Source organism: Acomys minous, assembly GCF_964271855.1.
Source record: "Acomys minous genome assembly, chromosome: 4".
NCBI classification, from domain to species: Eukaryota; Metazoa; Chordata; class Mammalia; order Rodentia; family Muridae; genus Acomys; species Acomys minous.
Genome location: NC_140486.1, coordinates 48,261,219 through 48,286,425, shown reverse-complemented (window position 1 = coordinate 48,286,425; position 25,207 = coordinate 48,261,219). Strand labels below are relative to the sequence as shown.

Genomic DNA, 25,207 nt, shown 5'->3' with positions numbered 1-25,207 from the left:
TATCATAATGAAGAAAGCTGCACTAAAACACTGGATACCAACCCTTAGTAACTAAACAGGAGTCGATGGCAAGACTTCACTATAATGTTACCATAGAGGTATTATGTAAGAAGTTCCACAACATCAGTAAGTGTAAGCATGTATTTGAGCTTTCACGGTTCCAGGTTAGAATTCTGGGATGTCCCTTGTTTTCTGCAGTCTGGGAGTGCTGCTTGAGAATAGACTTGAAATCTCACTATTCAAAGTCTTAAGTTCTACTTTCCTTAGTTTTCAGCACTACTTAAATGCCAAAGACTAGAGAAATTTGCTAATATTTTCAAATCAGTTATCCATTCTCTACCACAAGTGATGCTTCTGTCTCTGTAGACACTGAGAACAGAGAAGTCAACACTACTGTAAATACACTTTCAAATGATAACTTGTTCACCACATGATAAACTTTAATCTTCCCATTTCTCTGAATCTGGTATGTAAATGGCATTGTTAGACAAGTGTATTGGTTGCCCTATCTCTAGTGGTGGGTTTTAGCCATTTTCTGGAGCTTCATTATGAGTTTCTTCCATCTGCTTTCTACCATTAAACACGTGTGTGCTACCTTGTGCACTTTAATTTAATGAGGTCTCAATATAAGCTTAAGGGGGGTTTAAAGGTAGGAGGATAACTGTGCATCCATCCAGACCACCTATCTTTCAGTTTCTATCTTTGCGCTGTTTTTTTCAACTATATATAGAACTTATATTTTAAAAATTCAATTTAAATTTAGCATTTTTCAACCCCAACTGTTCATCCATTCCTGGGACACTTCTGAAGCTTTCAATAGTGGATGTCACTGATGTGTTCCTAGCATCCAGTCCCAACAGCATCCTCCTTCAGTAGCAACTGTGAACTTTAGTTAGGGCTAAAACCCCTCCACGTTTCTCGGATGATACTCACCGGAGTTAAGGAACCAACGGGCAGGTCTTTGGGCTCTGTGACTAAAAACTATCCCTATAATGCTCTATTAAAGTAACTGTATATTGCTTCACTAGCAGAAAAATGGCATTGCTTGGTTTCATCGGAGATTCAATTTTTGCTCTCTTTAGGAAAGCAAATCTCTCTCATTTTTCCCCTGAACCTCTGTATGTTGTGTTATTGGCAGGCTATTTTGAGAAACTGGGGGAGGTCAGCTTTAGGAGTAAGAGTATGCTTTACACAAGGCAGCACATGTTTGTATTTGTGCACCACTTAATGAATTTTTGTTACTTGTAAGAAACTGTCCCTTAATGTCCCTTAGTGTGTACCATCTCCTGGATAATCCAGTTTCATAACTGGAGCTTTCCATGGACACTTTCTCTTTCCCTTTCCATCTAACCAAGGCCAAGTGGTGAAGGAATGTGTTAAACCTAACACATGTTCTTGAAATACTTAACAAGTGCTTTAAAACAAACACTAACATCACCATGAGTTATAAAGAATGGTGATGAAAAATATACTAGTAATCACATAAAAACAAATATTTGTTTCTGGGGGACACTTGATGTGAATGGAATTTAAGTAGCATTCATCACAAACTGTGAAAATCCGTGAAGACACATGGTGGCGCTGCAGGATAATGTTACAGGAAAAAATTATCTTAAGTGCTGCAGCCACACAGCCCAAATGAGCACAGAAAACTAGGAAGAAATAACAAGCCATGAAGGTGCTATCAAGAAACCATTAATCCTTCGGATTCTGAGGATCCTGTGGACAAATCAAGGGGCACCTTTTACGGAATTACATGGTGGACCAGAAGTGATTCTGCCAGAAGCCTGCTGGGAAGGAGCCATGGAGAACCCATGGGGACGCTATCTGCAGACAAGGCAAGTCCTGCTTCTCTTTGTTTTGCTGGGAATGTCTGAGGCACACGCTGAGCCTGGGAGACTTTCCGTGGTGGAGGAAACGCTGAGTGGGGCCTTGGTAGGGAATTTGATAAAGGACCTGGGGCTCGAGGTGGCTGAGCTGTCTTCACGAGGGGCTCAGGTGGCCTCTAATTATAACAAACTGCCCTTGCAACTGAATGTGAGTACAGGAGATTTGCTCCTGAGCGAACCGCTAGACCGGGAGGAGCTGTGTGGCTCCACGGAGCCCTGTGTGCTGCCCTTTCAAGTGGTAATGAAAAGCCCCTTACAGATCTTGCAAGTTGAGCTTCAGGTCATGGATATAAATGACAACTCCCCCATATTCTTGGAGAAGGAAATGGTTCTAGAAATCCCAGAGAACAGCCCCGTTGGTGCTGTGTTCTTACTAGAAAGCGCGGCAGATTTAGATGTAGGGACCAATGCTGTAAAAAGCTACACGATAAGCCAGAGCTCTCATTTCCACATTACAATGAGGGTTAATCCGGATGGCAGGAAATACCCAGAGTTAGTTTTGGACAAGGCACTGGATTATGAGGAGCAGCCAGAGCTCATCCTCATCCTCACTGCTTTGGATGGTGGCACTCCTCCCAGGTCTGGGACAGCCTTGGTTCGGGTGAGAATCATAGATATTAATGACAACTCCCCTGAGTTTGAGCACGTGTTCTATGAAGTGAAGATTCCAGAGAATAGCTTGCTTGGCTCACTGATTATCACTACATCCGCCTGGGATTTAGACTCAGGAATTAATGGTGAAGTATCCTACTCCTTTTCCCATGCATCAGAGGATATCCGGAAAACATTCGCAATTAACAAACACTCTGGAGAAATAAGTTTAATAGGCTATTTGGACTTTGAAACAACTGAATCCTACTCAGTCATCATTAAAGCTACTGATCGGGGAGGACTTTTTGGGAAGTCTACAGTAAGAATTCAGGTGATGGATGTGAATGACAATTTTCCCGAAATTACTGTGTCATCATTCATCAGCCCAATCCCAGAAAACACGGCAGAGACTTTAGTTATGATTTTTAGTGTCCGAGACAAGGACTCCGGAGAGAATAGCAGGATGGTTTGTTCTATTCCGGAGGACCTCCCTTTTGTGCTAAAATCTTCTATTGAAAATTACTACCACCTAGAAACGGAGGGAGCGCTGGACAGAGAGAGCAGAGCTGAGTACAACATCACCATCACAGTCAGCGACCTGGGCACACCCAGGCTCACAACCCAGCACACCATTACAGTGCAGGTCTCAGACATCAACGACAATGCCCCTGCCTTCACCCAAACCTCCTACACCCTGTTTGTCCGGGAGAACAACAGCCCCGCCCTGCACATAGGCACCATCAGCGCCACAGACATAGATTCAGGCTCCAATGCCCACATCACTTACTCTCTGCTGCTACCACCTCATGACCAGCAGCTGCCCCTCGCCTCTCTTATCTCCATCAACGCAGACAATGGGCAGCTCTTCGCACTCAGGGCGCTAGACTATGAGGCCCTGCAGAGCTTCGAGTTCGGCGTGGGCGCCACAGACCTAGGCTCACCCGCGCTCAGCAGCCAGGTGCTGGTGCGCGTGCTGGTGCTGGACGACAACGACAATGCGCCCTTTGTGCTCTACCCGCTGCAGAACGCCTCTGCGCCCTGCACAGAGCTGCTGCCCAGGGCAGCTGAACCTGGCTACCTGGTCACCAAGGTGGTGGCAGTGGACCGCGACTCGGGCCAGAATGCCTGGCTATCATTCCAGCTGCTCAAGGCCACGGAGCCCGGGCTGTTCAGCGTGTGGGCTCACAATGGCGAGGTGCGCACCACCAGGCTGCTGAGTGAGCGAGAGGCAACCAAGCACAGGCTGCTGCTGCTGGTCAAGGACAATGGCGAGCCTCCAAGCTCAACCAGCGTCACTCTGCATGTGCTGGTCGTGGATGGCTTCTCTCAGCCCTACTTGCCTCTACCTGAGGTGGCTCGTGATCCGGCACAGGGTGTTGAGGATGCGCTCACATTGTATCTGGTCATTGCCTTGGCTTCTGTGTCTTCACTGTTCCTCCTGTCTGTGCTGCTGTTTGTGGGGGTGAGGCTGTGCAGGAGGGCCAGGGAGGCCTCTCTGGGTGGCTGCTCTGTGCCTGAGGGACACTTTCCTGGCCACCTCGTGGACATCAGCGGTACAGGGACACTGTCTCAGAGCTACCAGTATGAAGTGTGTCTGATGGGAGGTACTGAGACCAATGAGTTCAGGTTCTTGAAGCCAGTTTCCCCCAACCTACCACCTCAGTTCTCTGGGAAAGAAATGGAGGGAAGTCCTTCTTTACGCAATAGTTTTGGGTTGTTTAGCGACCAGATCTGATTTTGTGTATTTCTCTCAGTTCACATATCTTCAAATCTCCTAGTGTTTGCATTTTATTATGCTCCTCCTACTTTTCAGTTTATAGTAGCACTTGTAGTAAGATGGTAAATTATTCTGTAGCTCGTTCTCTAGGATATCCTAAGTTGTAAATACCACAGAATCACTCTTCCCCCATCTGCCTTTTCCAGTTGCACTTTCACCTGCAGACCATTTTAGGAGTAGTTGAAAGTTTCAAGCATGTATTTTTGTAGTTTTTCTTGTGGCTTATTATTATGGATATTACTTTTAAGTAAGTGTATTTTTAAAAACCACCCTAGTCTGGACATTTTTTAAATGTTTTAAACTATCGAATATGTTGATATATTGGGAAATCTATCCTGTGATGTAACCATTGCACCTGTTGAAAAGAAGCCCTGAGAGGTCTACAAATGGCTCAATGCTAGATACCCAGGTAGATCACAACACAGAATAAACAAGTGGAGACCGGTTATGAGCTTCTTAATATCCCAATCTTATGTGTCCTAGAAGGTATCTTTAGAGGCATATGAATACTGTGGCTACTTATAGAATCTTGGAAAATGAGGCCTTAATTTTACAAATGTCTTATTAATGTCACAAAGACGGACTGTAAGACAGGTGTGCATAGGCATCTAAACAACACTTTGGATGGGAGAAAGCAAGCTTGTGAGGTAATATATAACTGTATGCTCTCCCTGAAATAAATAAGCATGCACTGAGTACTGACCCACAAGTAATTATGCTGTGTGTATTATGCAACATTCAAACCTAATAGGAAGAAACGTTTTATGCTCAGTACTTAGTCTTCTGTGAGCTTGAAATTTCCTGTCTTACTCTGTTGCTTAACCTTCCTGGTCATAAACCAATAAGTCTGTCTCAAACTCTACTGAAAAGTAGCGTCCACAATTTTGATGACCACATTTGTTTAATGTATGAAAGTGTCATATATGTTTAGCACTGAGAAGTTTTTGAGAAATCATCACTTAGGCTCTAATTAAAAATAAATAAATTCAAACCACCACAGAGAGAAAAGCTTTATTTTGTGTTGAGGAGAACCAGCCTATAATGGTTCTTGGTCTTAATGTTCTGACAACATTACAAGGGAAAGTGCAATGGTTGGTATCCTGTGACCTTCCTAAAATGTCTAAAGTCTGTATGTATAGAAGGAGGAAAATGTAGTTGAGATAATTAATATCATAGAGAGAAAAAGAAAGTAAAGAACCTGGAGTCAGGAGCTGGTGCAGAGACCATGGAGGAATGCTGCTTACTGCCTTGCCACCCAAGCCTTGTTCAGCCTGCTTCTTCATAGGGCCCAGAACCACCAGCCCAGAAGTGGCATGACTCACAATAGCCTGGGCCTTTCCCCATCAATCACTAACTAAGGAAATGTCTACAGCCTCATCTTATGGAGTCATTTTCTCAGTTGAGGCTCCCTCCTCTCCAATGGTTCTAGCCTGTGTCAAGTTGACATAAACTAGCCAGCACATTCAGCATAGGCAACCTCAAGTATATTGTGCTAATTTTTATGTACCTTGGGATTCCTGGTTAGGATTTGGTACTCTCTCAAAAGTACTACGCTGGATGAAAGAAACTTGTTTATTTTTAAATTACATATTCTATAATCCTGTCTATACAAAATAATCAAAACAAACAAATCTGTGGAGATAAAGGTGTTTTTGGTGGTTGTCTATGGTTGGGAAGGCGTGGAGGAATGGAGACTGGTTGAGTCCAATTTATACGAGAGATAATGAAAACATTTTAAACTAGAAGTAATGCCAATAGCTGTGCAGGTCAGCAAATATAAGAATAAACACTAAACTGTATACCTCAAATGTGTGAGATGCTATGATGTCTCTATTTCAACAAAGATGCTCAAAGCAATGGAGGGTAGCTCTGTCCTCTACAGAGGATAGACCCAAGTAAGCTGGGTGTTTGCTACACTTCCCAGGCAGGGAATTCCACAGACAGAACAGCAGACAAAGCAGAAGGTGCAGAGGATTCTCTTTTTGCTTCAGGCTTTTCCAGATACATGAGCATCAAGACTTCTCTATTTCTGAAAGAAATTGTGTGTCTCCTTTCTTTAGTGGAGAGTAAACAAGACTTTGGGGGCTCTCATGCTTACATAGAAGTAACCAAACAACCTTCTAAAATATTCTAATTGTTTTCCTTTAATAGACATTTAGTTAGTCCTTTCTGGTTGTTTTGAAAATGCCAACTCATTAATTTCTGTAACAAAGAATACTCTACCAGGAAACAAAGGTACATACTTTGTCCATATCTGTAGAGTGTGAGTGGCAGAACCAGGATTCTATGTTCGTAAACATTTTCCATCTCCTAGGTGACAGTTATATGTCTCCTCTAGATGTTTCTGTTACTCTTTACCTATGCATCGTTATGTCTTTATTGCTAGATGATCAATTTTTATTGTCGGCAAGCTCCATAAAAAGATCGTCTTATTGTGTTGTATCTTCCCATATGTATGTGGATATGTGTGTGTGCATATGTGGGTATGTGTTTTCAGACAAAGTCTCCCTCCACAGCTCTCACTGGCATGGAGCTCACCATGTAGACCAGGATGACCTTAAAGTCTTACAGATCCCCTTGCTTCTGCCTCTCAACTGCTCGGATTAAAGGTGTGAGCCACCACACCTTACTAATTTTTTTAATGTTAAAAACAATGAGTCTGATGTTCCCATATATTAAGTTAACTACTACCAAAAAAAGTAGTATTTTTTTCCTGGGGTGTGTGTGTGTGTGTGTGTGTGTGTGTGTGTGTGTGTGTGTGTGTGTGTGTGTGTAGTGAAATGGTGTTACAATTATATAATGAACTCACCCCAACAAATATTTACCAGACTGGAGGTAAATATTTGTAACTACTAAAAACTTGTCTTGAAATAATATTATTTACTTATTTTGAGGCACTTTAGTGGATCATCTTTTTTAGTTGGGCATTCAAATCACAAATAATTTCATAGCAAGTATGGACTTTGGATTTTACTTTAAACAAACCAACACCATGAGACATTTTGTAGAAAACTGAGAACACCTTAAACAGACTGAGTTGTAAGTTATATCCAAGAATCATTTCTATATGTCTATTGTGGTGATGATATCGTAACTGTATTTTAAATGTATTGCTAATTAGAAATAATTAATGAATATTTGGAGATAAATTTAATCTATGTGAAATTTGCTTTCGAATATTCTAGATAGATGTAGTCACACATTTTTAGGAGGAAAATATAAAATGAAAAAATCCACAGAAACACATGGTGGCGCTATAGGATAAGATGAAACAGTGCATAGCTCTCCCTGTGGGCTTCACTATCCAGAAGACCAGAGAACAGCCAATCCAATGAGAAGGGAGGTATTACAGGAGCTTCACGGACAGAGCTGCCAAGCATTTTCACTAGAAATATCGGACCTTCATCTCTCAAAACTGGGGCTGAATTTGAATTTTGGAATAAAAGAAGTAGCCTGAAGTAACCATGGGAACCGGAAGGGCACTCGTCCTGCAGAAAAGGCAAGTCTTGGTTTTCTCTGTTTTGCTGGTATTGTCTCAGGCAAGTACTGAATCTCTGCGCTACTCTGTAGCGGAGGAAACAGAAATAGGCTCTTTTGTGACTAATCTGGCAAGGGATTTAGGGCTGGGGGTTGCAGAGCTGTCCTCCAGGGATGCTAGGGTAGTGTCAGATGATAATAAAAATCATCTACTCCTTAATTTACTGACTGGTGATATGCTTCTGAGTGAGCGACTGGACCGAGAAGAGCTATGTGGCTCCGCCCAGCCCTGCGTGCTGCCTTTTCAAGTGGTACTGGAAAACCCTTTACAGTTCTATCGAGCTGAGCTGCATGTCAGAGATATAAATGATCACTCCCCTACATTCCTAGACAGGGAAATAACTATTAAAATATCAGAAAGCACAACTGTTGGAGCTACGTTCCTAATTGAGAATGCGCAAGATCTGGACATAGGAAGCAACAGTCTCCAGGACTATAGCATTAGCCCCAGCTCTCATTTCAGTGTTAAAATTCATGACAGTGGTGATGGAAAGACATATCCGGAGCTGGTTCTAGACAGAGCTTTAGATCATGAGGAGGAATCTGAGCTTAGATTGACACTTACAGCTTTGGATGGTGGGTCTCCACCCAGGTCTGGGACAACATTGGTTCTCATAAAGGTCTTGGACATCAATGATAATGCTCCTGAATTTGCTCAGAGTTTCTATGAGGTGCAGGTCCCAGAGGACACACCAGTTGGCTCCAGTATTATGGCCATCTCTGCTAAAGATTTAGATATGGGAAATTATGGAAAAGTATCATATTCATTTTTGCATGCATCAGAAGATATTAGAAAAACCTTTGAAATCAACCCAACATCTGGGGAAGTCAACTTGAGATCACTACTGGATTTTGAAGTAATACAGTCTTATTCTGTAAATATCCAAGCAACAGATGGTGGAGGTCTTTCAGCAAAGTGCACTATTTTAGTTAAAGTATTAGATATAAATGACAATGCACCAGAAGTGACCATATCGTCACTTACGAAGACAATTCCAGAGAATGCTTCAGAAACCCTCGTTGCTCTATTCAGTGTCCGAGATCAAGACTCTGGGGACAACGGAAGGGTCCTCTGCTCCATTCAGGATGACCTTCCATTTACCCTGAAACCCACTTTCAAGAACTTTTTCACTCTGCTTTCTGAAAAATCACTGGACAGAGAGAGCAGAGCTGAGTACAACATTACCCTCATAGTCACCGACCTGGGCACACCCAGGCTCACATCCCAGCACACCATAACTGTAGAAGTCTCAGACGTCAACGACCATGCCCCCGCCTTCACCAAAACCTCCTACACCCTGTTTGTCCGTGAGAACAACAGCCCCGCTCTACACATAGGCACCATCAGCGCCACAGACTCAGACTCTGGCTCCAATGCCCACATCACCTACTCGCTGCTGCCACCCGATGACCCACAACTTGCCTTGACCTCACTTATCTCCATCAATGCAGAAAACGGGCAGCTGTTCGCACTCAGAGCTCTGGACTACGAGTCCTTGCAGGCCTTTGAGTTCCCTGTGGGCGCCACAGACCAAGGCTCACCAGCGCTCAGCAGCCAGGCCCTGGTGCGCGTGCTGGTGCTGGACGACAACGACAATCCGCCCTTTGTGCTCTACCCGCTGCAGAACGCCTCTGCGCCTTGCACTGAGCTGCTGCCCAGGACTGCTGAGCCTGGCTACCTGGTCACCAAGGTGGTGGCAGTGGATCGCGACTCGGGCCAGAATGCCTGGCTGTCATTCCAGCTGCTCAAGGCCACGGAGCCTGGGCTGTTCAGCGTGTGGGCTCACAATGGCGAGGTGCGCACCACCAGACTGCTGAGTGAGCGGGATGCAACCAAGCACAGGCTACTTCTTCTGGTCAAGGACAATGGCGAGCCTCCAAGGTCAGCTAGTGTCACTCTGCACGTGCTGGTGGTGGATGGCTTCTCCCAGCCCTACCTGCCTCTGCCAGAGGTGGCGCGAGACCCAGAGCTCGAAGAGGACTCACTAACACTCTACCTGGTCGTTGCCTTGGCTTCTGTGTCTTCGCTCTTCCTCCTGTCTGTGCTGCTGTTCGTGGGGGTGAGGCTGTGCAGGAGGGCCAGGGCAGCTTCTTTGGGCGGCTGCTCTGTGCCTGAGGGCCACTTTCCCGGACATCTGATGGACATTACACACACTGGAACCCTGTCCCAGAGCTACCAGTATGAGGTGTGTCTGACTGGAGGCACTGGAACAAATGAGTTCAAATTCCTGAAGCCAGTCATCCCCAGCCTTCAACTCCAGGATCCTGGTTCTAATACACAGGAAAAGGAGAACTTTCGGAATAGCCTTGGATTTAATATTCAATAGAAAAAATCCTCTTAGTATTTTCTTTCTCTTGACAAGATTGCAAATGCTTTTTTCCTTTCTTACCTTGTAATGGAGTTTAGGTTTTACTGATGCATGCATTTTCCTTTCACATGTTTTTCTCAGAGTTGCTTTGAAAATCTTTCTTGGGATTATAGCAATGCAAAAATAACAACCTGCACTATTTTGTCTTGTTTATTTTGTCAAAGTGTTGTGTGAATGGTTCTTCTGCTTGTTATGCAAGACACAGCAATGGAAATGCTGACTAAAGTATTTAGAGTGAATTTTTTGAGCTGGTGATTGCTGTAATACCAAGAGGAGTCCACAAGCAGGCAGCCCTCGGTGGATCTACAGCAAAAGCCAGAGAGGGAGGGAGGGGAGGGGGGAACTAAAAAGGGGCAAACATTAACCATACACGAAGGTTACTCCAATATGCTATTAAAGCCCTGCAGACAGAGATTTTAAATGTTGCTGCATCTGGGTAGAAATTATGTTAGATCATTTATAGTACTCGCTGTTAGATTATTTCACCTGGTAAAGTTTTTTTTATGTTGCCCCTCTGTATCTAGTAGTAGAGGTCTTTAGTGTTTTCAAGAATAAGTTTGTTAATATGATTGCATTAAATACTGATTTCTTAAGTATTGTCCCCCCCCCTTCTTTATTTTCTAATGACACTTTCTAGTTCTCAAAACATTCTAGGTCTTGATGCCACTGTTTTCTGGTCTTTAAATACACCATATTTGCTTGGTTAAATTTTGTGGCATTCTGTATCGTGTTTTGCTAAAGCAGATAGTAGTTCATGATCTTGTCCTAAGTAAAGCAGTCTTATAAAATAAAAGAATTGGATAAACCCTTCCTAGTGATCAAAATAAAGACTTTATTTAATTATTTTTAATTTTTCTTATTTATTGGGTTTTCAAGATAGGGTTTCTTTGTGTAGCCTTGACTGTCCTTGAACTCACTCTGTAGACCAGGCTGGCCTAAACTCACAGAGATCTGCCTGCCTCTGCCCCCTGAGTGCTGAGATTGAAGGCATTCACCGATACCACCCAATGAAATAGTTTTAAATGGTCTATTGTTTTATTTTATGTGCACTGGTATTTTGCCTGCACATTTCTCTGTGTGAAGGTGTCAGATTCCCCTGGAAATGGAGTTACAGACAGGTGTGAGCTGCCATGTGGGTGCTGGGTATTGAATGCAGAAGAGCAGCCAGTGCTCCTAACTCCTGAGCCATCTCCCCAGCCCCTGAAATAAAGATTTTTAAAGTGTTAAAATGACTTAGAGTTACTTTTCCTGATCACTAATTAAATATAAGCAAATATGGGAAGATTAATGTATAATCCCAACAGTTAGGCAATTGGGGAAGGAGAATAATCAGTTCAAGATTGGCCTGGGCTACTCAGAAAGAGTTTTCCTTAATAAAGAAAAAGTAGAATCTGGTATGCTGGTATTTCTGTAATTTAAGAGACGGGAGAGCCAGGAGTGTGATGCCAGCCTGAGCTCTGTGAGACATGTGTCCAAAAATTTAAAAGAAGCAGGGTGGGGACTTAGGATTGCAATCCCTGAGCTTGATACAATGTGGCATGAGGGCCATCATAAGTCGCAGGACAATCATGCTGTGTAATGAATTCAAGACCGTGCCACACTGCAGACTGAGACCCTGTCTCAAAAAGAACCCAATAGAGCTTAAAAACAAGAATGAAACGCATAAATATCATGTCTAGTTGTGCAGGCCCAGCAGGTAGGTACGAGGCCTTGGCTTCATTCTCAACTCCCAGAAAAAAAGAGTAAACACGGGAATCTGTGCACACTGAGAACTTTGGATGCCCAGAGTTCAATTTGCAGCATGCACAAGAAGTGCAAGTGATATTATAAAATATTAATAATATTTGTGGTCTCTCTCAGATAGGCACAAAGTATTTATGTATTGATAAATGATTGATAAATGATTAATTTTTTCACAAATTATAGACTCTCCAGTCTGTAGATGGACAGTTTAGAGGAGTATTATAAACAAAGATGTTGATAGCTACAGTGTGGTGTGGATGTAAGGCTAGCATGCAGATACATTTTTGTAATTCCTCTCAAAAGTAAATGTAATTTATGTTGGCCTCTGATTTCACTGGAAACAATTAGGTATTAAACACCATAAGCTTGAATTTCATATTGAACTGTAGAGAAATAGGTAGCTATAAAGTGGATATTTTTTTCTAGGACCATCTGGAATCTTGGGAAATTCAAGCCTTCATGGCAGCAATCTATAGACTGGGGATCAACCCCTAACAAACTGGAACATTTACAGAAGCCCTTCCTATTGTCCAACACAGAGAGTAAACTGGAAATACATCCACCCCTGTGTGAAATGTCAGCCTTAAACTTGCCTTAAATTTAATTAGCTATCACTGACTTAGGTTCTGATAAAAATCAAATGAGGATTTATATAAAATAAATTATACCCTAGGCATAGATAACTTCCTCTGTTGCTTTGCACTTTTAATACTCTTGACAACTGCATACCCAGAGAACATCAAGCCATGAATAAGTGCCAGAAGGAAACAAAATAATTTGAAAGAATGTAAAATTATTGTCATGATCAGGACATCCACAAAACCATGTTAGTTGAAATAGAAGTTAAAGTGGAAAATATACAGATAACAAAGAAACAAACAAACAAACCCGTGTAAAATACGACGGATGGGGGCTAGAGAGATCGGTGTAGACATTAAGAGTGGGAATTCCATTCCTGATACCCATGCCTGGTACCTCAACTCTAGCCTCAGAGAAACTGACGCCCTCTTCTGACCTCTGCCAGCACCTGCACTAACACATGTATATATCCTCCACCCAGACACATCAGTATTAATATGACATATTAGATAAGGACAAAATTAAGTTTCCATGATCAAACACATTAATTAAAAACTTAAACGTTTTATTGGTTCTTTGTGAATTTTACATCATGCGCCCCAACCCCAGTCATCTCCCACACCCCTTCATATCCATCCTCTGACCTTGCAACCCTCCCAAAAGAAAATAAAACGTAATAAGAAAAATCTGTTAATGGAAATTGCGTTATGTCCCACAGTATACCTTTTGGTCCACACTGTTTACTTGTAAATGTTCATTGCAATTGGTCACTGATCTACCTCAAGGCTTCTGGCTACACTAACAATACCAGATCCTCCTGGGGACTCCTCTCTGATATCCTGTTGCTGGCCTGTGTCATGGGGATCCTGCAGCTTTGAAGCTGCAAGACTGGCCCCTTCACAAGCTCCAGAGGTTCATAGATAGAATAGATGTTGGGAGGGCCAACTCAAAGGGCTGCATCTGGGCGTGGGTGGTAGCTGAGTTGGCCAGCCCGCCAGCTCTTCCGCATCCACACATCCAGGAAGAGTTCTCGAGCACTGCAACTCAGATACTTAATGTGACAAAAGTACAAGAGGAGATTATTTAAAAACACAGAGTAAAAAAAGATTCAACATACATTCAAAAGGAAAGATGAGAATTTTTGTTTGTTGTTTGTTTTTCAGGACAGACTGTCCTTGAACTCACTCTGTAGACCAGGCTGGGCTTGAAGTCAGAGATCTGCCTGCCTCTGCCTCCTGAGTTCTGAGATTAAAGACATGTGCTACCACTGCACAGAAATAAAGATGAGCAAATTTTAACTAGAACAATATTTGAAGAAATAAAGACTGGGGAACTTCTACAAATAAATCCAAGAGATTGCTGTAAATATTTTTTAAAAATACATTACAGAGATGCTCATGTCCATAAACATCATAGTGAAATTTTAGAAAACCAAAGACAAAGAGAAATATTAATTTAAAAATCACAGGAACAAGAAATTTAACTTCAACTCACGACAATTACACCATCCAGTCTAATTTGTCTTTCTCAGTAGAAGCAATGGAAAATAAGAGAATTTCAAGGTGCTGAAAGAAGTTAGAAAACCCTTCTATCCAGCTTTTGTATAAAGTCATCAAGAAGAAAATCAAACAAACTTGATATCATTTTAGTTTTAAATTAATAAAGATTACAGGGAAAACATGGTGTGAAGACATCTTTCTCTTTATTGACCCATACCTTGCCACAGATGTGGGTCTAGGGGGTTGGCTTATCTCTGTCTGTAGCCTCTAACAACATTCTTTCTCTCCTCCTCTCCTGATAAAGTCTCACTTTGCAGCCCAGGCTGGGTTCAAACTGGTGACCCCCATGCTTTGGCCTCTGGAATGCTGGGATTATGACTGGGTATCATCAGGCCGGAATCCACATTCATTTCTACTCTAGAACATTTAACCTATGGCCACAAGTACATTCTAGAGACAACAGTCTCTTATGGCTATGTACTGTCTCCTCTCTTCCTCTTGCTCACTTTATTCCCCGTCCCCAAGAGGACCCTCCCAAAATGAGTACAAATACAAAGAAAAAGCCCTTGGACATGCACAGATAAGTGCTCTACCACTGAGCTACAGCCCCAATAAATCGCAAATTCAAACATCTTTAAGTTGTTTTATTATTTTTCTTGAAGGGTCTCAAACACTTCATATCAACAAATCCTAGCGTTTGTCCCTGAAACTCACTTATTGCCCCCGTTTCATTAATGGAAGCTCAGATGTGCAACTACAAGGATGCTCCATTGTCACCTTAAACTCTTAAATACTCTAGATGGGTCTTAAGTTAAAATGTCCTCGTCCCCAAAACTAAAATGCATTCCCCTTCCATCTCCATGCATATGCCTCTTTTTCTTCTTTCTGTGTTTACACCATCAGTTAATAAAAATATCATTTAATTCTTAATCTTGTACCAAGTAGTTTTTCATCAATATAATTCTTCCTGTGTGGCTGATCTGTCATTATTCCATAGTTTTGGTGCAAATCCATTGCTACATTTACATTTGAGGTCAGTATCATCTCCTACGTCTATTATTATAACCAGCTATTACCAGTGTCCAGTTTTTTTAATATTAGTTCTTTCCAATTTATTCTCAACTCTGAAACACATTTATCTTTAAAAAATAAAACCTTAATTATATTACTTTTATGTTCAGAACACTTTAACAGTCTTGCATTTCCATGAACATGCCTTAAAAACTATTTGCTTGTTTTTTCCAATTTCGCGTTTCATTTTCCTCTGGCTTTATGTCTTTAGCATGATCTTATTTCAGTTCTTTTGAAAGGCACCTCTTGTTTTACATTTGTACCGTCATTGTTTTCCTTTCCCTGATACCCAGCATTGCATATGCTGTCTACCACTGAGCTATGTCTCCAGCCCTCCCATAGTTTTTGTTTGTATTACTTCCTCTTGTTTTACATGTATCAGCTTAGACTATACTCCTCCAGGAAGGCTTTTTCTCCACTTCCAAACTTTGGTTAGTCGATTTGAAATGATGATCTTCTATTAGTAGGAGCCTTCCTCGCCAAGGCAGCCATTATGGTTCATGTTTAGTGGTCTTTGTATTTCTCCCCTTTTCATGGAAGAAACAGTTTCTGCCTGCTTATCATCAAATCCTCAATACTTACCACTATTGCTATCTCAAGTATATGCTTAGTAAGCATTTACTGAGCAAATCAGGGGATAAATAAAACACTTAGAACCATGCCATTGGAAGCCCTAGATGTGCAAAAGAGTAAAGTTTGGTTTCACAGTTATATGTTGTCAGAATCCAGGCATATCGTACTTTATTTTCTGGTATTTGTTTTCTACTGTAGCCAGGTAAGTCTCTTATAAGTATTCCTAAGTAAGATGGTAACATTTACCTAGCCCAAAATGTCCAACTTCCCCTAACTATTTGCACATACCAGACTCAACTTCAAGTGCATAAACACACCCTTCCTGCTTTTTTCTGAGAGCATTTGTTAATACCTAGAAAAGATATCTAAGTTTCCGTTTTCAATTTTCCTAAGAATCTCTTGATAATTTTTGTAAAGTCAATGACATGGAAGTCCTTTGAACTATCTTCAGCTTTACAGTTGTCTTCAAGGGGAAACCATAAACTGAAACAAGGGTTCTATTTTGAACCATTCCACCACCACAGCTTTATCAGATAGTAATTTGTTGCATTGATCACAAAAACTGCAACTCAGAAAATGGAAATGGGAATACAGTAGAAAATGTCATTTAGGTTGATTAATAGATACTTGGATAAATTAATATTTTGTCTCAAACTTGTTTGACTTTGGCTGAAACCTGACAACCTGTATAGTCACATGGTGGCGCTGCAGGATAAGACAGGAGAATGCTTCCTAAGAGCAGCTCAGGGTTTCCCTTAGCAAGCGGAAGTGAAAATACTGGTTAAAACAGCACACGGGCTTTCTGAAAAGGTGGGACACCCACAAGACTCTCCAGAACGGATTGTAAGTCCACAAACTCCCGAAGGTCCGGATGAGTGGAGCTACCCTCTGAGCTGCCGGAGACTGAGTGGAAACCGCAGAGCAGGAACCATTTTGTCTAAGGAATGATGGAGCCCCGAGTGGTGGCTGCTCAGCTAATAAGGCAAGTGCTGCTTTTCTTTGTTTTCCTGGAAGGATCCTCGGTTCTTTCCGAGACCTGGAGTTATTCTGTGGCAGAAGAAATGGATGCTGGCTCCTCTATAGCCAATATAATGAAAGATATGGACGTGGGGGATCTGGCTGCCCGGGGGGCCAGAGTTATATTTGATGACTACCAGCCTTATTTGCGGTTAGAACTTGAGACAGGCAACTTGCTCCTAAATGAAAAACTGGACAGGGAGGGACTTTGTCCTAGCAGCGAACCCTGTATATTGCATTTCCAGGTGCTATTGGAAAATCCTTTGCAATTTTTCCAGGCTGAGCTTTTGGTTGAAGACATAAATGACCATACACCCACATTTTTAGAAAAAATCATATTTCTAAATATCTCAGAAGGTGCTACTCCAGGAACTTCATTCCGAATGGATAATGCTCAAGACATGGATATAGGAATGAATGGTGTTCAAAACTATACAATAAGCCCCAACCCATATTTCTACCTTAAGTTAAAAGACAATGGTAAAGGAAGAAAATACCCAGAGTTGGTGCTGGATAGATCTCTGGACAGAGAAAAGGAAGCTTCATTTAGTTTAGTACTGACAGCTGTGGACGGTGGGTCCCTGCCCAGGTCAGGGACTGCACTGATTCAAATTGTGGTTCTGGATGTCAATGACAATGCCCCTGAGTTTGAAAGAACCCTGTATGAGGTTCAAGTGCCAGAGAACAGTCCTGTGGACTCGCTGGTAATCAAGGTGTCTGCTACAGATTTAGATTCAGGAATAAATGGAGAGATATCTTACTCATTTTCTCATAGCTCTAGAGATGTACGGAAAACATTCGAAATCCATCCAATTTCTGGTGAAGTCCGTTTGAAAGCGCTCCTAGATTTTGAGATAGTTCAGTCTTACACCATAAATGTTCAAGCCAATGACGGTGGCGGTCTCTCTGGAAAATCAGCCATTACGGTTCAGGTTACAGATGTGAATGACAACCCACCAGAAATAGTCATTGCGTCTCTTATGAGCCCCATCCCAGAGAACTGTTTGTCAGAGATGGCAGTCGCTGTTTTCAGTTTACGAGACCAAGATTCTGGAGAAAACGGGAGAATGATGTGCTCAATTCAAGACGTACTCCCTTTTCTCTTGAAACCTACTTTCAAAAATTTCTACACTCTGGTAACAGAGCATCCACTGGACAGAGAGAGCAGAGATGAGTACAACATTACCATCACAGTCAGCGACCTGGGCACACCTAGGCTCACAACCCAGCGCACCATAACAGTGCAGGTGTCTGACATCAATGACAATGCTCCTGCCTTCATTCAGCCTTCCTACACCCTGTTTGTGCGCGAGAACAACAGCCCCGCCCTGCACATAGGCACCATCAGCGCCACAGACTTGGATTCAGGCTCCAATGCCCACATCATCTACTCGCTGCTGCCGCCCCATGACCCACAGCTGTTCCTCGACTCGTTGGTCTCCATCAATCCGGACAACGGGCAGCTATTCGCCCTTAGGGCGCTGGACTATGAGGCCCTGAAGGCCTTCGAGTTCCTTGTGGGTGCTGCAGACCAAGGCTCTCCTGCGCTCAGCAGCCAGGCACTGGTGCGCGTGCTGGTGCTGGACGACAACGACAATGAGCCCTTCGTGCTCTACCCGCTGCAGAACGCCTCTGCGCCCTGCACAGAGCTGCTGCCCAGGGCTGCTGAGCCTGGCTACCTGGTCACCAAAGTGGTGGCTGTGGACAGTGACTCTGGCCAGAATGCCTGGCTATCTTTCCAGCTGCTCAAGGCCACAGAGCCTGGGCTGTTCAGCGTGTGGGCTCACAATGGCGAGGTGCGCATCACCAGGATGCTGAGTGAGCGCGATGCAACCAAGCACAGGCTACTTCTTCTGGTCAAGGACAATGGCGAGCCCCAGCGCTCTGCCAGTGTCACTCTGCATGTGCTGGTGGTGGATGGCTTCTCCCAGCCCTACCTGCCTCTGCCAGAGGTGGCGCGCGGTCCTGCTCAAGGTGATGAAGATGCGCTCACGCTGTACCTGGTCATTGCCTTGGCTTCTGTGTCTTCACTGTTCCTCTTGTCTGTGCTGCTGTTCGTGGGGGTGAGGCTGTGTAGGAGGGCCAGGGCGGCTTCTCTGGGTGGCTGCTCTATGCCTGAGGGACACTTTCCCAGTCAACTGGTAGATTTCGGTGGTACGGGGACCCTGTCCCAGAGCTACCAGTACGAGGTGTGTCTGAACGGAATGTTGGATTCCAAAGATTTTCAGTTCCTAACGTCTGTGTCTCCCAATCATGAGAGGGCTGTGAATTGTGTGAAAGAAAATCCCACCTCTATGAATGGTTTTGGATACAATTAACAATTGGTTGACCTTTCTGATGATTCTGCATGAACATTAGCTCTTTCTAAACATTATTGTTTGCTATTGTTTTATCTTTGTAAGGAATTTCTAACGTTTTACCTTTAGTTTCGTAATTCAGGAGCTGATAGGTTTCATGTATATCATTACAGATTGGTCTCTCTTTTTTAAAATCACTTCCTGTTGAAGACAGAAAACTCACAAGTCAGTCTCTTCAACTTGTCAAATTCTCATCATAAATCATTATTGATCTGAAAATCCTCACCTTAAATCTATTTGATTGTTGTCCAGAAACATTTTGAAAGGTTTGATGTTTTGAAGATGAATGCAGTACAAATGTAATAGATTGTTGGTATATCTTCTGTCTAATCTAACATTATGCCTTCCTATCTAGAATATTTAGAGTGTCTGAAAATGCATGGGCTTCTTGTACAGCAGTATTGACAGGGAATGACAATTTCTCTGAAATGCCAGGGCTTTTATTGTCTTAATATGAACATGCAACTCTTCATCCAATGCTTATAGATTATCTCAAAACTTGTAAAAAGCTAGATCCCTCCTGTGACATCTGTCCAGCCCCCCTCACATTTTCTGAAACTATCTTCAGCATATGCGTAGTATCAAAGCTGCATTTGTTTTGTACAATTCAGGTCTCTCTATGATTTCACACAATTGGATGGAGTGATGGGCATTGCTAATCTAAGATGAGCCAGTGTGGTCCTTGTTAGGTTTAAAATACTTTAGAAACAAAATTTATTCTATTCTTTCTGTTAGGAAAGTTACCCAAAAAAAAGTGATTATCATCTTTTGATGATGTATCAACTGTCAAACCCCTGAGAGACTAAAGAAATGACATACCAAATAAGTAATTTTGTTGAGGACTTTCTTGTCAGTCATTGACTATTGGGTTGGGGTTAGGGAACAGAGAACTAATTTATGCTCTTGTAGTAAATGTCTCTAAGTGCAGCTCAGTCAAGATTTGTTCATTTATTTGCTTTAAACACATATTTAGATATCCTTGCCTGAGTTGCTGGATATACCTGTTAATTTCATATTTTTATTGAAACTTTCATGTGAATATAACATAATCAAAGGGTTTGCAAACTATTCCCACAGCATGAAAAGGACATGCAAGGCCTCTATCTAAATGGAGAGTTTCTGAAGACTAGAGTGGTAGTAGCCTTGAGTTCAGAGCTAGCCTCAAGACTCTCTTTAATTAGGACAAGCCACAGTATTTTTCCTCTAGTGAAAAGATGGTTTAAAGCACTCTGTGTTATTTCAAGTCACTATTAAAAATGTATAAAGAAATGGTACCTAGGAAAATGCTGTCTTCTTTATTCCACTTATTATAAAATGAGCTAGGATCCCAACAAAGCAAGAAGCATCTCCCATAGGAAAGAATCCACACAATTTTGTGTTTTATTCTATGATAAATTAACCAAATTTTTACTGAGCATTTTCTTTGTCCTAAGGATTATTTTAGATATTTGTGTGCAACAGTGAAGCAATCAACACTGCAGCACTTGCAGATTACACAAAGGAAGTAATCAAATACATTCATCTATGTGATGAAAAAACATAGAGTGAAAAATGGGGCAAGAGGTGCTTTGATATGAGTTTTCCCAGTACTGAAAAGTTGTATAAAATTTTAAGTTCCTAATTATATGTAGAAAGTATATAATAAACTGTAACAAATGTGTAGAATTTTTTTAATCTGCAAAACTCAACCAATAGGAAGGACAGTTCTAGTACCTAGGAAACATAAAATCACGAAGAAACCACAGAGGTATCTAACCCCACTTTTTGCTGAGAATCTTTTAATAAATTGCATGGCTATATGTTACTAATTTTACAAGGTGACTGGTCAATCAGTACTATGTCTTTTTTTTTTTTTTTTTTTTTTTTTTTTTTTTTTGCATTTCTCAGTTTCTCCTGGAGTACCCCAACACAGACAGCAGGGTTTCTTAAAAGTAGTAACTTGTCTGGGATGTTTATGCGTGTATCTTTCATAATCTGGCACGTTAACAACAAGAATTCTTTGTTGTTGAATGCGGTATTGGATAATTAAAATCATGTTATTTGGTGATTAAATTTATTTGCAAGCCTCTGACAACCAAACAGGCTAGAAAAAGACTGAGAAAAAGACTGAGAAGCAAAATTAACGCATGGTGGCGCTGTAGGCTAAGGCTAGAAAAAGGACGCCCACGGAAAGGGGGGGGGGGAACGCTTTCTTTATCAGATCTCTAGCGAAAAAGATTACAGCAGAGCCCAAACCATTGAGTCTCCGGAGAATGCTCCTGGCTCACACGTTGGAACAGGCTATTAACTGACAGATCGACCACTGTCTAGGTGTCCTTGTACCCTGGGTGTGGAAGCAAGATGAATATTGGAAGGGAGCACCAACAAAGGCAAGTTCTGTTGATCTTTCTCTTACTGGGAGTGGCTGCTGCGGGCTGGGAACCCCGCCGCTACTTTGTGTTGGAGGAAACACCTGGTGGCACTTTTCTGGCGGATCTAGTCAAGGACCTAGGGCTGGAAGTTGCGGGGCTATCTGCTCGAGGAGCCCAGGTCGTGTTTGAGGATAACAAAGCACGCTTGCGGCTTGATCTGCAGACTGGGAAGCTAATGTTAAATGAAAAACTGGACCGCGAGGAGCTGTGCGGCCCCACTGAGCCCTGTGTCACTCCTTTCCAGGTGTTACTAAAAAAACCACTGGAAATATTTAGAGCTGAACTGTGGGTGGGAGACATAAATGATCATTCTCCTGAGTTTCCTGAAAGAGAAATGACTGTGAGAATCATAGAGAACAGCCCTGTGGGCACAGCGTTTCTTCTTAAAAACGCTCAGGATTTGGATGTGGGCAATAACAGCATTCAGAACTATAACATCAGTACCAATTCTCATTTCCACGTATCCATCCGCAAGCGAGGTGATGGGCGGAAATACCCAGAGCTGGTGCTGGACCAAGAGCTTGATCGCGAGGAGCAAGCGGAGTTCAGATTAACTCTGACAGCGCTGGATGGCGGGTCTCCACCCAGGACTGGCACCTCACAAGTCCATATTGTTGTCATGGATACCAATGACAACGCCCCAGAATTTTCACAGGCGCTCTATCAGGTGCAAGTCCTAGAGAACAGCCCAGTGGGTTCCCTGGTTGCTAAGGTCTCTGCTAAGGATTTAGACAGTGGGACAAACGGGGAGGTATCATACTCTCTTTTTCAAAGTTCTCAAGAGATGAGCAAAACATTTGCGCTAAACGCCCTGTCAGGAGAAGTTCGGCTAATTAAAATGCTGGACTTTGAGACAACATCTTCATATGAAGTGGTCATAGAGGCATCCGATGGCGGAGGGCTTTCTGGGAAATGCTCTGTTTCTATTCAGGTGGTGGATGTCAATGATAATTACCCGGAACTAACTATATCATCGCTCACCAGCCCCATCCCAGAAAATTCACCGGAGACAGAAGTGGCTCTGTTTCGGGTTCGGGACCGAGACTCTGGGGAAAATGGAAGAACAGTTTGTTCCATCCACCATGGTGTTCCCTTTACACTGGAACCTTCCGTTGAGAACTTCTATAGACTGATGACAGAAGGAGCACTGGACAGAGAAAGCAAAGATGAGTACAACATCACCATCACAGTCAGCGACATGGGCACACCGAGGCTCACAACCCAGCACACCATAACAGTGCAGGTGTCAGACATCAACGACAACGCCCCCGCCTTCACTCAAACCTCTTACACCCTGCTTGTGCGCGAGAACAACAGCCCCGCCCTGCACATAGGCACCATCAGCGCCACAGACTCAGACTCTGGCTCCAATGCCCACATCACCTACTCTCTGCTGCCACCCCACGACCAACAGCTGGCCCTTGCCTCACTCATCTCCATCAATGCAGAAAACGGGCAGCTGTTCGCGCTCAGGGCGCTAGACTATGAGGCCCTGCAGGCCTTTGAGTTCCGCGTGGGTGCCACAGACCACGGCTCACCTGCTCTCAGCAGCCAGGCCCTGGTGCGCGTGCTGGTGCTGGACGACAACGACAATGCGCCCTTCGTGCTCTACCCGCTGCAGAACGCTTCTGTGCCCTACACAGAGCTGCTGCCTAGAGTGGCGGAACCTGGCTACCTGATCACCAAGGTGGTGGCAGTGGACCGAGACTCTGGCCAGAATGCCTGGCTGTCGTTCCAGCTGCTCAAAGCCACGGAGCCTGGGCTGTTCAACGTGTGGGCTCACAATGGCGAGGTGCGCACCACCAGGCTGCTGAGTGAGCGCGATGCAACCAAGCACAGGCTACTTGTGCTAGTCAAGGACAATGGCGAGCCCCAGCGCTCTGCCAGTGTCACTCTGCATGTGCTGGTGGTGGATGGCTTCTCTCAGCCCTACCTGCCTCTGCCAGAGGTGGCGCGCGATACCGCACAAGGTGATGAAGATGCGCTCACACTGTACCTGGTCATTGCCTTGGCTTCTGTGTCTTCACTGTTCCTCTTGTCTGTGCTGCTATTCGTGGGGGTGAGGCTGTGCAGGAGGGCCAGGGCAGCTTCTCTCGGCGTCTGCTCTGTGCCTGAGGGACACTTTCCTGCCCACCTGGTGGACATTAGCAATGCAGGAACCTTGTCCCAGAGCTACCAGTATGAGGTGTGTCTGACAGGAGACTCTCAGAGTAATGAGTTCAAGTTCTTGAAGCCAGTGTTTTCTAGTATTCTAGACCAAAACACTGGTGGGCAACCAGGAGATAATCCGTCCTTCCCAAGTATTTTAGGCATGTGAAACTTCACATTTTACTCGCTGTATAATTCTGTCCCTTTCGCTTTTGCATTTTTTAAAATTTGGTAATAATATTTATTGTGGTCTTTTTCCTTTTTTCCTACTAGTTTAAAAAGTGTTGTTTGTTGGTTTACTTACTGTATAAGCATTTTTGCAATTCTGTTACTGAACATTTTACATCAGTTACTTCATGTTCCTGATTGAACTAGCAGTAGTCTCTCCTAAAGAATGTGCATTTCTTTTAATGAACATGGTTGTAATTTTAAAAGTATATATCCTCACTTAGGGGAATAGATTAGTTTATAAACTGTTTGTGTAGTTTGTTGGAGGCTTTAGGTTGAATCCTTCTGTAATTCCAGTACTTGAAGGTGAAGGCAAGATATAAGGAAGTCAAGGTCACCTTCTACATAGAGAATACAAATTCAGCCTGACCTATATGATGAAAAGGTGAATTAAGTCCCAAAAAATAAAAATAAAAATAAAAAACATTCCTGGTGTGTGACATCGTAGATGAATATATGATTTCTCTTAAATGATACTTAAATCATACTTCATTTTAAGATAGAAGTTCTTAGTTTTATTATTTGTATGGCTATGACTTCAATAGTCTCATTGTGTTTTCTTTTAAAGCAGTTCATATTCATTAATGTTAAGTTTCTTCCAGATTCGCCGATTATTTTTTCTATTCTCCAACACTGTAAATATTATCTCACAAAAATATATCCATACCACCTGTTCTTTCTGATCTAAATTAACATAGAAAAGACTAAAGGTCTCCATTATCTTTAGCTCATGGCAGTGTTTGGCATGCTGCTGATATCCAGACTGCCTATGCTCAAGAGGTTTCTGTAAAGCCTATAGACTCCAGGAAGAGTGGCATATGTCTTTTTTCCTGTTAATTAATTTATTTGTTCACTTTACATCCTGATCACAGCCCCTTCCCTTCTCCCATCCCCACACGCACATCCCCTTCTCTCACTCATCCGTCCCCTTCTCTGAGGAGAGGGCACCCCCATGTGTACCAACTCACCCTGGCACATCAAGTCGCAGCAGGAATAAGCACATCTTCTCCCACTGAGGCCAGACAAGACAGCCCAACCAAGGGAAAGGGATCCAAAGCAGGCAAAAGAGTCAGAGACAGCCCCTATTCCCATTAATAGTGGACCCACATGATGTCCAGCCTACACATCTGCTACACACGTTAGAGGGTTTAGGTCCAACCCATGCATGCTCTTTGGTTGATGGTTCAGTCTCTGTAAGCCCCCATGGACACAGGTTAGTTTATTCTATAGATTTTCTTGTGGTGTCCCTGAGCCCTTTGGCTCCCTCAATCCTTCCCCCCAACTCTTCCATTATGCTCACAAGCTCCACCTAAAGGTTGGCTGCGAGCCTCTGCTTCTGTTTACATCACCTTCTGGATGAAGCTTTTAGAGGACAGTTATGCTAGGCTCCTGTCTGCAAGCATAGCAGGGTATCATTA

At 43.0% G+C, this 25,207-nt stretch overlaps 2 protein-coding genes across 9 annotated transcripts in view; both read left to right on the top strand.

Moving 5' to 3' along the window:
* The window catches only part of LOC311596250 (uncharacterized protein), a gene marked incomplete at its 5' end in the record, with an annotated part of 47,896 nt that extends 43,370 nt beyond the window's left edge, over window positions 1-4,526 (top strand). Inside the window, one exon of the mRNA XM_084779520.1 lies at window positions 1,657-4,526. Coding sequence (XP_084635646.1) covers window positions 1,657-4,215 — 2,559 coding nt within the window. The 3' untranslated portion in view covers window positions 4,216-4,526. The remainder of the gene's footprint in view (window positions 1-1,656) is intronic.
* Window positions 4,527-4,659: 133 nt separating this feature from the next.
* LOC311596579 (protocadherin beta-15-like) lies at window positions 4,660-24,217 on the top strand. Of its 8 annotated transcripts, none has more exons than XM_084780185.1 (2): window positions 4,660-7,916; window positions 21,532-24,217. In XM_084780185.1, exons 1-2 carry the CDS (start codon window positions 7,722-7,724, stop codon window positions 23,728-23,730), a joined length of 2,394 nt encoding a protein of 797 aa, XP_084636311.1. In that variant the 5' UTR covers window positions 4,660-7,721; the 3' UTR covers window positions 23,731-24,217. The 8 variants fall into 8 exon arrangements, with proteins under 8 accessions (XP_084636311.1, XP_084636310.1, XP_084636308.1 ...); XM_084780184.1 differs by having other exon boundaries at window positions 4,660-8,042; window positions 21,658-24,217; XM_084780182.1 differs by having other exon boundaries at window positions 4,660-8,173; window positions 21,774-24,217.
* Window positions 24,218-25,207: the final 990 nt, after the last annotated feature.

Bases quoted from the DNA above. Each gene is read 5' to 3' on its own strand.
- LOC311596579 (XM_084780182.1), top strand. From the start codon at position 7,722: ATGGGAACCGGAAGGGCACTCGTCCTGCAGAAAAGGCAAGTCTTGGTT. The intron at 8,174-21,773 runs GTTCCTAATTGA...CATAGAGAACAG, and splicing joins AGCACAACTGTTGGAGCTAC to CCCTGTGGGCACAGCGTTTC.